The following is a 15,341-nucleotide window of genomic DNA, read 5'->3' as shown; positions in this document are numbered from 1 at the left end:
ACCAACTTGATCAAGCCAACACAGAGCTTCGAACAAAACTCAGGAGGCTATTACACATTCTAGGGAACATGCAGACATTATGTACTACAGCCTATAGGAATATTGCATTTTATAGGAGACAAATCTATCCACTGCCCTTGCTGTATTCTTCCCTTTCCTCCTCCTTTGTGAAACTTTCTTTCATTTGATTCTTCCACTGCATCCACTCCCCAGCCAGGATCTTAGCCCCAGGCTCCAAGGGCTGCCCTGCCCCATGCCCTGCCTGAGAGCAGCTCCCAGTGCTGCAGGGGCCAGACCCACGCGGGGTAAGAAGCCGCCATCCTCGGCTGACCGCAGGTGTGAGGCTCACGAGGAGCCACCTGCAGCTAACGCGGGGGGGGTGTTCAGGGGCAGCCTTGGCAGTACGCTGCCTAGGCGCAGAACAGGTCATCTTGGTATTCAGTATCACTGATTGTTCTCAGCTCCGCATTCTCACTCCCTGGGCAAGTATTTTTATAGGACTTCTGGGCATGTAAAAATGTTTTCCGACTGACCAACAGGCCTAGCTACACTTTACTATGGGGTCTACCCTGGACATTCAAAAGGGCCATGTGGGAGACAATGGCGGAGTCGAGAATCTGCAGCTGTGACAGAAGCCACCCATACGGAACATACATGCATCCAACGTGTAAGCATAATGTAAGAGAGGGAGGTAACTGGAGAGTGACTTGGTTTAGCAAAAGGTTTTGCTAGTTTGGATCTCCCTCACCTACCACAGCACACCTCGAACGGGAAGCCACCTTACCCCAGATGAGCATTTTCAGTGTGCTTTGCTTTCCAGCCCCATAAAATGCACCCAGCAGCTATACAGACACATCTTTAGCAAGTTCTGACAACGCTGTTTACTTTTCTTAGTAACATTTCATAAATGTACCAGAAATGTAATCCAGAGTCTTCCCTGGGGTTAAGTAATAAGAGGCTGACACTCCAAACAGAGTTACTGTAGCCACGGTGGTCTATGGATCATGAAGTGAAGTCTGCCTTTTTCAAACCTGCCTCTAAAATACTTTTTAAAAAAAAAAACCAAACTATTTCAGTTTGTCTAATAACAGATTTTCTTCAAATTAACTCCTCTAAAATAAGTTCTGATTTCTACCCATTTTCTTTAAAAAATTGGTACACCTGGCTCTCAAAGGTTTACAGTAAGTGAAAAGGAAGACACAGCCGACTCTATCTGAAAAGAGCTGACAAGGTTTCTCACGCTAAGTGACATTACATTCACAGTAATGTTAGTTACTATCCCACCATATATACATGAGAAATAATTTCAACCAAGTCGTTCAGGTCCATATTTATTAGTAAGCCTGTACACTGTCAATACTCATGATGATGCCTGAAAGAAAGAACACTAATAGAACACAGTCTTCATGTTTCAGATGCAAATTACTTCAAGATTTTCCCAGTTAACATCAATAACCCAGACTAGCTCATAAAAAACCAAATACTGGGGATTGCAGTCCAACACTACAGAAGGAATTGCTTGGGGGTCGCCGAACAGCATATGGGTGTATCAATCTGACGCAGAAAGACACGTGTTTATTAGAGTTCCCAGGAGACAGTCTCTCTTACAAGCCCAGTTTGGTCCTTCTCCAGTGTCTCCTTTTGGAGTTGTACCTAAGACAGAAGCAGTGTAAATTAGCAAAGTGCACACACACACGTTTGAGGATCCAGGCAGACTTGAAACCCCCTTGAATTAGCTCAACAGTAAAGGATGGAAATCTTTCTTATGTGCTATAGTGGCAAGCTGCCAACAATAATCGGCTGTGTACTCATTTTTTTAAATTTCCACCTCTGTTTACTTTCTTCATTCACTAACCAACTAGCACCTTACTGCAACAGAAACTAAACCTCAAAGAGATAAAGATGCCCGCAGAGATATATCAGCAGTGGTGTGTGAATATCCTACTTCCTCTTTTGGAGACAAGACCTGTAATCTTGTACTGATTGTCCAATGATAATGAAAACTATCCCTTGAACGTAGTTCATAGTCTAACACAAAAAGCATCATTTTTGTTCAAAATAGGAAAGCAGAGCAGCATATGGAAAAGGCCCTCCTCTGGGAAAGTATATTCATTTATGAGTACGTACTTGTACATGTTAAGAACAAACAGTTTCACCACCATGTAGGTGAAACTGAAGACAGTGTTTAACAGAGTTACTCTCAGCAGGAAAATGGCAGTACTCCCACGGAATGAAGCACTGTAATTGCAGCCTGCTTTAGCACACAGTTTGGATAAAACTGATGACCAGGGGAGGTAATGAAGTGTCACAAGACAAAAATTCATGATTTTGCCCTTGCCCCATGACAAAGTATTCCAAAGTACTGCAATTTAGCTAAAACAGAACCCCATTCTGAGTTGGTATCTGGAAGACAAGGATACAGTCTGGGGCACACAACACTGATTTTTCCTAGAAATAAAACAAGTTAGGAGAAGTAACAGGAACAGAACCTGGCAGTTCTGTGCTGTTTCGCTGCCTGAGCCAGCCACTGCTACCGTCACTCTCCTCACTACTTAGGACAAAAAACGATCTGGGAGAAAAAATCCTGTTCCCTTAAAAAGTCTAGACAAGGGAGTATATGAGATAAAAAGGTAGCTGCACAGCGTGAGTGACCGAACTATACTGGCTGAAGCTTTTAACCCAGAGGGTTCAGACAGGCACCGCCTTCTGCATGCCCCACATTTACCTAGTATTCTGCAGTACTCTCTCATTGCAATTTCCTAAATACAATGCTTGAAAATAAACACTGTAGGCAAACAAAAAGGAACTACTGCAAATTAATTCTGCAGTTGTGTGCCAAGGGTCTTATACTATCAATTTTATCTCCCAGACACCCAACAAGGCCTTTGCTCCCTTACACACAATCTTCTGTATCTTGGAACATCCACGCTCAGTAAGGCATTGTTCCTTGGAAATGCAGGAACCCAGAGGGACAGCTATGAGAGAGGGGAAAGGTGGTGGGAAGGGGAACAGCAGAAGCACAGAGGCTACCAGGGTACAAATTCTGGAATAAATTATCCACACATACGGTTCACGCTTTCACTTTACACGTGCCATGACCCACCACCTGTGGATGCTTGCAGAGCACTGGAACGAACTGAACTGCAGCAGAAGGAAATGGCACGGAAGCCCCACACCGCCTCAAGAAAACACAACGGGCCAGCAGCATCGGGTGGAGTTACGTATCTGCACTAGCATGCTTGTACGGTATTCACGGCCACAAAATCGCACTTTTGCTTGCACGAACGCTCTTACACAATCAGCTTCTGCCTTCAGTCCCCACGGCACAGGCAGCCTGATTGACACTCGTGCGGCTGTAGGCTGCGGCTCCTCACAAGACAACCGCTGATCTTATTACCTGATCTTATTGCCCGTTTTCATGCGAATCCACTGCGGGATAGGCCGGTTCTGCTTCTGCTTCTTCGCGAGGAAGCGTTTGATCTTGAACGTCTTGTGAGACGACTGGAAGAGAGAGCAGCCGTTACTCCCGCACGGCAGCCCCCGCCTCGCAGCCGGCGGAAGGCAGCTCCGCCGGGCCCGGGCCGGCCCCACCGCGGGAGCTCAGCCGCGCCAGCGCGGGCGGGAGGCCCCGCAGAGCAAAAGCACCGGCACCGGCGCCCCGCGCGGTGAGGCGGCCGCTGGGCCGCCAGGCCTCGGCGAGGCGGGGACGGGGAGGGGAAGGTTACACCCGGGGCCCTCCCGCTCCGCCGCGGCCGCTCCGCACCGCCACCCCGCGCGGCCTGCCTGCCGGGAAGCCCAAGCCAGCCGGCGGCGGCGAGAGGGCTCGGGAAGACGCGGCGCGGCGGCGGATGGCGGCCGATGGTCTCACCATGGCGCGGAGCTGCCCGGCGTCTCGGCGATGGCGGCGGCGGAAGAGACGGAAGGGGCGGGGGAAGGCGGCCAGAGAGGCGGGGGCGGCGCGGGCTCCGCGGCCACGGCGCCCCCTAGCGGCCCGGCGGGCCCGCCCCGGCGCAGACGGAGCTCAGTGAGGGACGGCGGCGGCACGAGTTTCTGCGAGTTTATTGGTTTTAGTACAAAATCGCTATGGCTAAAATTCGCTAGCTGAGGAGGAGCTGCTACTGGTGAAGTCTCTTTCTGGGCTGTAAAACAATACTTCAAGTTATGATGGAAGATGAAGCAGTACGGAGAGGGCAGGAGTTAGGAAACATTTCAGACGCTCGAGAAGGGAGAATGCTGGAAAAGAACAGGATGCTCAAACCAGCTACATTTGATTAAGAGTAAGCGTTTCAACGTAGGTAGACTTTACACGAGAATTTGTCAAGAAGTATTCCAATATTAAGCCAGCTTATTCATACACTCCAACTTAGTTACTTTATCCAGAGAACCGCTAAGGAGGAAGGTCTCTCCCTCCCTAACATTATTACTGCAATGCCAGATGTTCTCCTCTTTACATACCAGAGGGCTCCTGTTCACTGGTACCTCAGCAAGCCCAGCCTGCGTACCTGTCTCAGTGCTAGACTGAGATAATTTAGCTATCACTGCCTCAGGTCGGAGCACCACACAACACAGCAACACCTGCGTTGGCTCCGGGCAACTTCAAGCTTGCTCTGCTTAAGTGCATCAAACACACAGTAAAGCTGTAAAGCTCTGGCTTTAGATCCAGGTGTCATCTCCTCCTGACCACATGACTCATTATCATACTTAAGGCCATAAAGTCTTTCTACTTTGCAAAGATTCTCTTCTCTGTTGTAGTTAGATGCTGGGAAAATAAATTCAAATAACTGAAAAGACAATGAGAACACATTTCAAATTCCGAATCTACAACTGAGGTTCTTTAACCAGAAACATCCAACAGCACAATGCCCCCTTTTCTTCCTTTGTTCCTTCTTCGCTTCGAAGGCACTTCTGGATTGCGTAGTACATGCTCTTTGGCTGCACAGACAGTCAGAACACATAAGGCTTGCATGCTAGTCACTCCTCTTCCTTCATATTACTGGTCTCACTCTCTTGTTTCTTATCCGCTCCCTGATCTGTGGGCTTCGCAGCACTGTCTTCATACTGACACAATCTGCTTCGGCTTCGGGCTCCTGGCTGGTACAGCTGCATTGCTGGACGATCCTGAAATAAATCAAAACTATTTAGACTCTTTCATAGCCCCACGCTATCATGGTTATTATGGCATCAGTGATATTAGAAATGGCTCAAATTCAAACTTTTCAAGGTGTTCTAAGTTAAATTATTCCACCACGGTGGCAATGTAACTTCAACTGTCTCAAATCAAGGTTGTCTCTGTTGTAAGGCTACATCCCTGTTCAAGCCTCAAAGAACACTGCACATAGTTGAAGTTATTTGTAAAGAGTTTCCTCTCGAGACGAGTACAGCTGACCCTCTCTCAGAATAGAGGCCAACTTCAAAGCTTCTTCAAAACCTTGAGTTTCATTTGTACCCAATAATGCCTTAGGTGACATGGAAAACTTGCATACTGACGCTGCAAAGGGATATTTGCAGAGTATATAAAACTAAACTCAAGACATCATTCTTGAGTCTACAGGAGACGTTGTCATATTCTGCATGTAGCAGTCTTGTCCCTGTTTTGGAGGAACCTGTTCGATCACACTCCCATTTTGAGATGTATTTTCAGGCATGTATAGCATCAGCAGAGATACAGGTAGATTACTGATGCTCCACCGACACCTTAAAGATACAGCCTATGGCATAAGTCAGCAAATGAAAAGGGATCAGTGTCTTTACAATTTGGCCCATGGTATCTTGGCTTAACTCCTATACAGCGACAAGAAATATCACAAACAGTTTAGCAAAGTTTAGTGGACAAACGGGCAAACTTTCTAACAATGGCAGAGTTTGCTACCAGAACAGGAAGAAGTTTCAACAGAGAAACCACACGGTTCTTTCCTTGAAGTGCTTTTATCCTAAAACCCACAAACTGGTCCTTATGAATCAACATATGAATTTAAAGAAATCCAGCACCTTGTTTCTGATACGATCCCTCTTAATTGTATCCTCTTTTTTATCGTCTTTGGTTACTTTCTCAGATTTGTCCGTGCTGCTGGTAAAGTCTGTAAGATCACTTTTCTTTCCCTTTTCTCTGAGTAAGTCTCTCTCCTTTTTCACCTCTTCCTCTTTTCTTCTAAAAACCTTCTCTTTATCAAAGCGCTCTTTCTGCCTCCGACGCTCCTCTTCTTGGCGTCTCAGTTTCTCCCTCTGTGCTCTCTCATATTCTCTGTCTCTTTCAAAATCTCTATCTCGGTCCCTGTAGTCCTTTACACACTCATCTTCTGATCTGTATGAAAACAAAACTGAAAATTAAGCTCAAACGATTCATCAAACAGAGCTGGGAGATCAATGTAATACTGGCGTAAATTTGCAACACGAAGACGACACATTGGTAGGTTCTAGGGAGCTTTTGGGAAGCTGTAATAACCTGAGTCATGCATGATAACCAGAGATGACACTGACTGCTAGCATTTCCTAGCCTTCTACTCGCATAGCTGGCTGAGTCTCCTCTGGCTTTGGAAACCACCTGAATTTCTCTGTCACGTCTCATTTCTCACATGGCAGAACTGAATCTTGAACAGATCACAGAGCTGTTGAGAATTATGCTTTCCGCTTTGACCTTTTACAAGACTTAAAGGGACTAGTCAACTGGAGTACACCTCTCCTCTTGCCATGGTTGTAATTCTCTCATTGCAAGGACAGTGCTCACAACCTGTTGCAGTCACCTACACCTGGGCTTCTTTTGCAGAATTCCTACAGCGAGTTGCAAAAATATTAAAATTTGTCCACTAGTGAAGACTTGCCAGGCAATTCACACAGCTTTCTGTACTCACGGGGATGTGCGTTGCCACAGAGAACATATCCCATGCCTTGTATCAGAAAAATAATTTGAAAGAAATTTCAAAACATGGTCATGGCAGAGCAGCCTAAGCCTTGGTACGATCAGGAAACAAGTTATATATACATATATATATTTATAGCAAGTACTAGAATACTTTTTTGCCTTCTCTTCTTTTGTCTCCCCATCAGATCGTTTGGCAGATGCACTACTCGCATTTTTTTCCTCCCTCAGAGTCTCTTTTTCCAGTTTCTTGGATTTTTCTTTTCTCTCCAAGTCTTTTTCATCTTTTTCAGGCTTCTTAAGTAGCTACAAAGAAAACAGAAGTCTCAACTAAAAAGCTCACTCTAATACATATTGTCTGGCACAACACCGAAATTGCATCAAAGGAACCGTAGTCCAGTAAGAAACAAGCATTAAAGTAATATTACTGCAAATCGTAGTATTTCTAAAAGCTGGAGTGTATGAGTAAGCATAATCCATACAGCTGACTAGGATTTTTCTCCTAAAACAGGCCATTTTAGAAAGCTTAAAAATAGTCTCCATTCCATAGTGAATTCACAATTCTGTTTAGCACAACATGTACAACAGTCACATGACAAAAGCTTTAAATATTACTATGAAGCATTACAGCATGTAAACCTTTACAATGCCTAATATTGAATATTACAAAAGAGTGGTAATTTACTAACACCAAACTCATGTGATTCTTCACACAATACTCAAAGCACATTTTGAGAGACTGATATACAAATAATAGGGGAAAGGGAGCGTAACAGTTTATAATAAAGAACTGTTCTAGACCTTAATCTTTGGTTCTTCTTTTGATCTGTCTCTTTCTTTTTCTGGGCATCTGTCTACCTTCTTCAGTTTTTCTGCTTCTTTTCTCTTCCTTCTCTCCTCCTCTTTCCATTTTCTTCTTTCTTCTTCTCTTTGTCTTTTTCTTTCCAATTCTCTCCTCCTCCTCTCCTCTCTTTTTTCTTCTCTCAGTCTCTGTGTGTGTAAAAGCCAAGAGAAATAGTGTATTTCTACACTAGAAAACATCCCCTTAAGCCTAACACGATACCCTGCCACAAAGCGATAAAGTATTTCATCACCAAATAACTCACCACAAAACCGCCCCTATTATAAAAGTCCTGTTGTCTTTATTGTTCTGTTGTGAACCTGAACACGTTACAGCAGCATTTCTTTTTTTGAAATCTCGCTCATAAGCCTTGATTTGTACTGTCTTAAGAAAACCAAACACAACACAAGCCTCAGCCTTTATCACTCTAATTTTAATTAAATTTGCCCCATCTGTGATTTTCTCCATTGCTAAAAGTTAAAATGAGATTGTGTGCTAGGAGAAAGATCATCTACAAGGACCTCAGCCATAACTGCATTAAAAATGAAAGCATTAAAATGGAATCTGGTTTGGCAGTGCTACAAGAGACATTTAGCTGTGACCAGAATGCACACAAAGCACCACCATTCCTACAAAGGGCAGCATTCTAGTTGTTTAAAATATGTGAACCAGATGTTAACAAGTAAGTTGGGTCAGAAGCTGCTTCTTCAGGAGGGCAGAAACATATCAGTATATGTGTAGCAAAATATACACCCATGCTTTAAATGAACAAATTGTACATGCAAGCAACAAGAAGATTCTGGAGATAAGTCTTACCTGTTTATTTTTCAAGAAGTTCAATAAAGGAGTAGTCTTTTTAGCTAGAGAATATATAAAACAAATGTAAACAATTTGCCTTATCCAATACTGCAATACCTACAAGACCCTATATGAAATGAAGGAGCCTTATGAATGATCCAGCCTATCTCCTCTCACATACAGCAATACAGCAGTGAAACAAGTATTCCAATCCTATCCCTGAACAGTGGCAACTATTAGGATTCTATAAACTTCTTTAGGACACTAATACGATAATCCAGTACACCTATCTGTAACGGGATATTCGGTCTGCATTAGGTTTTTCCCAGATTCTCTTGCTTTGAAAGAGATACCTGTAACACACTTAAAAGGAACATTCTGGTCATTTTTGTGGTATTTTACCCGACCACACTATCTCTTAACTTGTGCCTGCACAGAACGTCACTGGTCACAGCATTTAGCATTAAACATCACTGCATCTCACTGAAAGGCAGCTACTCCACAACCTAGTCTGGCTAACAAACATCTGACGAGCAGCTTAAAACAGGAAGGAAGGTTATCACACGAAACTTAAACCTAGAGAAGAATTTAGAGCATGGGAGCAAAATAAAATACACTGAATAATATTAGCCTAAAGGCTTAACAAACACCAAGCAAGCACACAAAAGATTTCAGTCTCCTCAAGGCTGAGAAATCACAGCTTCAAGTTACACCACATACATTTCTTTGTGCTCTAGGAAAAGGTAACTATAGTACATAGATTTCCATACCTATTAGCTCTTTGTTTCTTGCCTCTATTTCCTCCAACAAAGTTTCAGGAGTGGAGGTTAATTTTTCATCATCTGCACTGTAACTTTCCAAAAACTTCTTGTACTCTGGATCTACAGGGGAGGGGAAAGGGGAAGAAAAAAAAATAAAAAAGAAAAAAAATACACTGTAGTATGAAAAGAATCTGCATTGCGCACTGCTGGAATTCTGGGTTAATTTGCATAAATTGCATTGTTTATATGTCACCTTTTCATAAGCTGGCAGCTCTCAAATGAGCTGCTGCATTATGTTTGTCCAGGACAATTATATTTAGTAGATTTGCAGCTGACAAAGCAGTGCTAATAAGCTTCCCATATAATTAAGCAAACATTCTATTGATAAGCTACAGTGTCACAGCAAAAATATTATATTCAAATTATTGCTAGCACTTTCAAGTCTACGCATGCAAAACAAACTAGCTAGCTGCTATACCATCTTCGATAGTTCCAGTTTTGGCATCCTTTTTCTTACTCTTCTTTTTTGCAGCTTTTTGGAAAGGTGCAAACTCAACTATGGCAGCATATTCCTGACCTGTTAAGAGGAGAGGGAAAAATACATTAAAACAGAGATGAAACAGATATAAAATAGAGTATATTGACCGTGTCTAAAGCAGGAAGATAAGCCTCAGAAGAAATATGCAATACTAGAAGAGACAGCATAAAAAAACCTCTTGTATTTTGAAAGCCATTTAATTAAAAAAAAATTTTAGAGACAGCAGAATTCATGAACTAAACACTCTCACTGTGTTAACAAAACAGCAAATTCACAGACTCGCAACAAGAAGGAAAAATGCTAGCTTTAAGACTGCCCATAACTGTCAGTTCAGCCACCTCAGCTACACCGCACCATGTAATATCCTCATCCTACAGACTGTGCATTCACTGTGCAAGTAGAAGGGAACATTTTAAGCTAATGCAACCGAGGCAAGCCTCAATTTTTGGCAAAACACAACAGAACGCAACACATTACAAGCAAGCTTTAAAGTTTTATCTTCTGACAAGAATGCTACATTTATGGCTGCGTAAATCCAATACTGCTGTTGGGTATGGCAAATACAGCGTGCTGTTACACCGCAAACCAGCTTACTTAAAAGATCTAGGTGTTTTAGAACCTCATCGTGCAACACTCCTAAATAAGGAAGAATCTTGTGGACCGAGCTGTGTGTCACATAAAACACCTGGCTGGATAAAGCGTAAAACACGTACTTGAAACAAAGTTCAAGGTGAAATCCTTAGCCTACTGAAGCCAACAGGAAGATTCTTGTTAAAGCTTTTGCTAAATATGTAAATTTAAGGTCTATCAATGAGAGACTAACAACTTCCAGTGTTACCCAACGCAAGCAGTTTTGAAATGCAAAATTTAAAAACCTGAGATGTACCGAATACCTAACATGTATTTAGAAAAAAGATAAGTGGCGACTAAATACTTGGATGTTTAACCAATGAATTAAACAAAATATTTGTTTCCTACAGATTAATGTCTCCAGAGAGCAGTCACTTTCACATCTTAGACTGCAAGGAACAAGCTGTTCCTTTTACCGAATCAAGATGACTCACTCAGTTATACATTGGAACAAGCAATAAACTGAATTAAAAACTGACCAAAAAATAAGTCCTGCTGTTAGAAGCATACAGAACAGGTGAGGGCAGTAGCAGAGGGCGGCATCGTTGACCTCAGCTTCATTTAGTTTGGACAGCGACACCACCTACCCGCTTTCGGTTTTCAGACTTTATACTCGGGTATGACAATGCAAGTACTAATCTCAGTAACGCGGCAACTGGTTTTATATTGATACTGCTACTACCTTGACGTACACTTAACGGGGTTTTACACATAATATACAAAACCAATTTAGATTAGTTTCCACAAAGCGCAAGATGTTTTCTTTGTCCTGTGAAATGCTGTGTGACATTCATTTAAGGCACCAAACCCAAACAAACCTGAAGGGGCACGTTAGGCTGCTGACACCCATCCCTCTCAAATTCAACCAGCCCGCTGCACGCACACGGGGAAAGATGCAAACACAGAGCCGAGCGCCCTTCACTTGCCTTTGTGATCGACAAAAACATAGCCGTCAAAGCGATCCCTGAAGAGGACTATGTCTTCCTGGTTTTTAAAGTTGATGTAGGCTCTCGAGAACATGTGAGGGTACAAGCTGCAGAAAGACAAGACCCAGAGACCAAGGATGACTTCGGTGGCAGCGGCGGCTCTCAGGAGCCAGCCGGGGTGGTGCGTGGGGGGGGAGGGGGTGTCCGGCGGCCGTACCTGGAGTCGTTGGCGAAGAACTCGAAGTAGTCGTGCTCGGGCAGGGGCTGGAGGTGCTCCTCCAGCTGCTCCTTCGTCAGGCTGGGCGGCAGCCGGCGGATCACCACCTGCGGCACGGCGGCGGCCGTCAGGGCCGGGCCCCCCCCTTTCCCACCGGGATCCCTTCCCTCCCACGCCGCCCCCCCGCCCCGCGGCGGCCCCCGCTCTCCCCTCAGCGGCCGCCTCCCGCGGCCCGCCGCCCGAGGCCCGTTACCCCCGCGCCGAGCAGCGCGCAGGCCCCACCTTGCTGAGCGTCTCCTTCTTGTCCTTGGGCCGCTCGAGGCGGTCAGGCTCGGCGCCGCCGGCCCTGCCGTCCGTGCCGGTGGCGGTCCCGCTCCCGGTCCCGCTCCCGGTCCCCAGCAGGGCCGGCGGGCCGGCGGCGGGCCCGCGCCGTTCCTTGGGCCTGGCGTTTTCCTTGTCCTCCTTCATCCCGGGCCGCGGGACAGCGCCGCGCGCGCCCCCGCGCGCCCATTGGCCCGCCGCGCCTCTCGCGCGACTGCGCCTTAAAGGGCCACGAGCCGCGCCCTCGGCCGGGGCCTTCCCCGCCGGACTACGGCTCCCGGCGTGCACCGGGCAACCGCCGGACTACGGCTCCCGGCGGCGTCAGCCTCCGCGCCCGGCCGCGGCCTCGTTTCCCGCCGCGGCGCTACCGAGGCACCGCCCCCCCCCCCCCCCCGGCTCCCCGTTCCGGGCCTGCCTCGGTAGTGACGGCGGCGCGGGGCAGGCCGGGAAGGGGCGCGGGGCAGGCCGGGAGTGTCCGCAGCCAGCCCGGGGCGGCCGTCAGGGTCGGCGCGGCACCGGCGGGATGTGGTACGAGATCCTGCCCAGCATGGCCATCATGGGCATCTGCCTCAGCATCCCCGGCCTCTCCACCGTCTACATGCACCGCTGGTGCAACGGCGGCAAGGTCAGCGCGGGGCGGGGTGACCGGGCCGCCCTCGCCCCCCCCCCCCCCGCCGGTCCCCCCCTTCCCGGCGGCCTTGCCCGCGGCCGGGGATCCCGGGGCTCCGCTTCCCCCCCGGGCCCCCCTTCCCACTGGGATCCCTTCTCTCCCGGGCTCCCCCTTCCCCCTAGATCCCTTCCCTCCCGGGGTCCCTTCCCTTCCCCCAGGGCCCCCCTCCCTCCCGGGACCCCCCTTCCCCGCGGGCCGTAACAGGCAGCGGTGCGGGTGCCCACAGGAGAAGAGGATCGCCCGCTATCCCTACCAGTGGACCCTGATGGAAAGAGACAGGCGGCTGTCGGGCGTCAACAAGTACTACGTCTCCAAGGCAGGTGCCGGGGGCTTCGGGCTGGTAGCGCTGGGAGGGAAGCGGGAGCCACGCACTGCTCCCCACATCCCCGGGCTGGGGGCTCCCACGGCCTCTGAGGCGGGCACTGGTCACTCTTGGGGCTGGTGGAGCTCCCTCTGTACTTGCAGCTGGCCTGCCTGCAGGGATGCGCATTTTAATTTTTTTTTTTTTTTGAATTAGGAGTCAGGTACTTAAGCAGAGTTTGAGAACCTGCATTTTCAGCTATGCCTTCTTGCCAGTTAGCGTCAAGAGTGATGCAGATACAGCTGTAACTTTTTCTTTTTCAGGGTCTGGAGAACATAGACTAAGGTGGTGGCACTTTGAAGAATCCACATATCTATATACAATGATTTAACTCTTTAATAAAGATATACATGTATTCAACCCTTTTATCTGTGTTGCTGTGGTGGGTTGACCCTGGCTGGACACCAGGTGCCCACTAAAGCCGCTCTATCACTCCCCTCCTCAGCTGGACAGGGGAGAGAAAATATAATGAAAGGCTTGTGGGTCAAGATAAGGACAGGGAGAGATCACTCGCCAATTACCATCACAGGCAAAACTGACTCAACTCCGGAAAATTAACGTATTGCCAATCAAATCAGAGTAGGATAATGAGAAATAAAGCTGAATCTTAAAACACTTTTCCCCCACCCCTCCCTTCTTCTCAGGCTTAACTCCACTCCCAATTTCTCTATCTCCTCCCCTCAGTGGTGCAGGAGGACGGGGAATGGGAGTTGGGGTCAGTTCATCACACGTTGTCTCTGCCGCTCCTTCCTCCTCAGGGGGAGGACTCCTCACTCTTCCCCTGCTCCAGCGTGGGGTCCCTCCCACGGGAGACAGTCCTCCATGAACTTCTCCAACATGAGTCCTTCCCATGGGCTGCTGTTCTTCAAGAGCTGCTCCAGCGTGGGTCCCTTCCACGGGCTGCAGTCCTTCAGGCACAGACTGCTCCAGCATGAGTTCCCCCGCAGGGTCACAAGTCCTGCCAGAAAACCTGCTCCAGCGTGGGCTCCTCTCTCCACAGATCTGCAGGTCCTGCCAGGAGCCTGCTCCAGCGCGGGCTTCCCACAGGGTCACAGCCTCCTTTGGGCATCCACCTGCTCCGGCATGGGGTCCTCCCCTGGCTGCAGGCGGATATCTGCTCCACTGTGGACCTCCCTGGGCTGCAGGGGGACAGCCTGCCTCACCATGGTCTTCACCATGGGCTGCAGGGGAATCTCTGCTCCAGCGCCTGGAGCACCTCCTCCCCCTCCTTCACTGACCTGGGGGTCTGCAGGGTTGTTTCTCTCACATGTTCTCACTCCTCTCTCCACTGCTGTTCCGGTGCTGGCTTTTTTCCTCCTTCTTAAATATGTTATCCCAGAGGCACTACCACTGTCACTGATGGGCTTGGGCTTGGCCAGCGGCAGGTCCGTCTTGGAGCCGGCTGGCATCGGCTCTGTCAGACGTAGGGGAAGCTTCTGGCAGCTTCTTGCAGAAGCCAGCCCTGTAGCCTCCGCCCTGCTACCAAAACCTTGCCACGCAAACCCAATACAGTTGCATATAAGCTTTGGACAGAATGGTTTCCTCACTTTATGCACTCTGATACACACGAGGCAGGTGTCTGCAAGAGGAAGAAAAGGAATGCCAAGAGGACTACCACAAAACTACCATTACGGATGCATCTGTAATAAGTACTTGCGAAATGCAGAAAGACAGCAGGACTGATCCTGGTTTTGCACCCACTGCTGCGGACCTGCAGTTCCCTGTAGCAACCCTGCTGACTTGTGCGGCAGTCTGCATGAATAGCCAGTGTCACCTCCTGCAGCTTGCAATTCTTCCCTCCTGGCACATTAATACTCAGCAGTTTTAACTTACAATACAGCCAAAACCTGCTTCTCCTACATCCTAAATCCGCTATAAACACTGACTCTTACTTGTCTGCTTGTTAAAGTATGGCAAAAGGGAGAGTAAAATGCAGATCTTGTGTCACTACCATTAACACTGATTCACTGTGAAGCATGAGGTGTGGAACAACCACAAATAACCACGTAGAGTGAACAAGGTGCAGAGTCACATAAATCAGAGAAATTTCTGAAAGATTTCCAGCCCAGTGACTGGATAGTTACACTTACTCAGCTGGACGGAGACTACTGAAAGAGCAGCCAGGCCAGCAGCAAAATATCCTTTTACTGGTCCGCAGCCAGCGAGAGCTGACGATGCCCAGCAGCACCAGAAGTTGTTTCCTGCTGACTGTAACCAAGTCTGTTTCTCTGCTCTGTGCAAGTGTCTCTCTAATATAATTCCCTCTATTTGCTTGTAGCCATATTGAAAAAGTAGTAACATTGCAGAGAAAGAAAATACACTGACATAAATAGAATTCTTCTGGATTTACATCAGCATGAATAACAGCAAGCTGACACAGAAATTTGCATCTGAATTCCTCTGCTGATTAGTTGGGTTGGGA

General features: G+C 47.5%; 3 protein-coding genes and 1 non-coding gene across 4 annotated transcripts; 1 reads left to right on the top strand and 3 right to left on the bottom strand.

Annotated features, from left to right (window-relative positions):
• Nucleotides 1-1,315: 1,315 nt before the first annotated feature.
• On the bottom strand, nucleotides 1,316-4,000 carry RPL39 (ribosomal protein L39). Its single transcript, XM_052814104.1, has 3 exons — nucleotides 3,869-4,000; nucleotides 3,398-3,501; nucleotides 1,316-1,653 (listed from the first exon to the last, which is right to left on the bottom strand). Exons 1-3 carry the CDS (start codon nucleotides 3,869-3,871, stop codon nucleotides 1,605-1,607), a joined length of 156 nt encoding a protein of 51 aa, XP_052670064.1. The 5' UTR covers nucleotides 3,872-4,000; the 3' UTR covers nucleotides 1,316-1,604.
• On the bottom strand, nucleotides 2,126-2,258 carry LOC128154085 (small nucleolar RNA SNORA69). Its single transcript, XR_008239239.1, has one exon. It is a non-coding gene; the product is annotated as a small nucleolar RNA SNORA69 (small nucleolar RNA).
• A 42-nt stretch (nucleotides 4,001-4,042) lies between the features above and the next one.
• On the bottom strand, nucleotides 4,043-12,091 carry UPF3B (UPF3B regulator of nonsense mediated mRNA decay). Its single transcript, XM_052814095.1, has 10 exons — nucleotides 11,850-12,091; nucleotides 11,568-11,674; nucleotides 11,351-11,457; nucleotides 9,735-9,833; nucleotides 9,266-9,376; nucleotides 8,514-8,557; nucleotides 7,658-7,846; nucleotides 7,011-7,162; nucleotides 5,989-6,301; nucleotides 4,043-5,118 (listed from the first exon to the last, which is right to left on the bottom strand). Exons 1-10 carry the CDS (start codon nucleotides 12,033-12,035, stop codon nucleotides 4,972-4,974), a joined length of 1,455 nt encoding a protein of 484 aa, XP_052670055.1. The 5' UTR covers nucleotides 12,036-12,091; the 3' UTR covers nucleotides 4,043-4,971.
• Nucleotides 12,092-12,228: 137 nt separating this feature from the next.
• NDUFA1 (NADH:ubiquinone oxidoreductase subunit A1) lies at nucleotides 12,229-13,279 on the top strand. The gene is made up of 3 exons (XM_052813707.1): nucleotides 12,229-12,513; nucleotides 12,785-12,874; nucleotides 13,183-13,279. Exons 1-3 carry the CDS (start codon nucleotides 12,412-12,414, stop codon nucleotides 13,201-13,203), a joined length of 213 nt encoding a protein of 70 aa, XP_052669667.1. The 5' UTR covers nucleotides 12,229-12,411; the 3' UTR covers nucleotides 13,204-13,279.
• Nucleotides 13,280-15,341: the final 2,062 nt, after the last annotated feature.

The sequence above is a fragment of the Harpia harpyja genome, chromosome 18, assembly GCF_026419915.1.
Source record: "Harpia harpyja isolate bHarHar1 chromosome 18, bHarHar1 primary haplotype, whole genome shotgun sequence".
NCBI lineage: Eukaryota > Metazoa > Chordata > Aves > Accipitriformes > Accipitridae > Harpia > Harpia harpyja.
The sequence above is the reverse complement of the archived record's forward strand: the minus strand, read 5'-3'. Positions and strand labels throughout refer to the sequence as shown.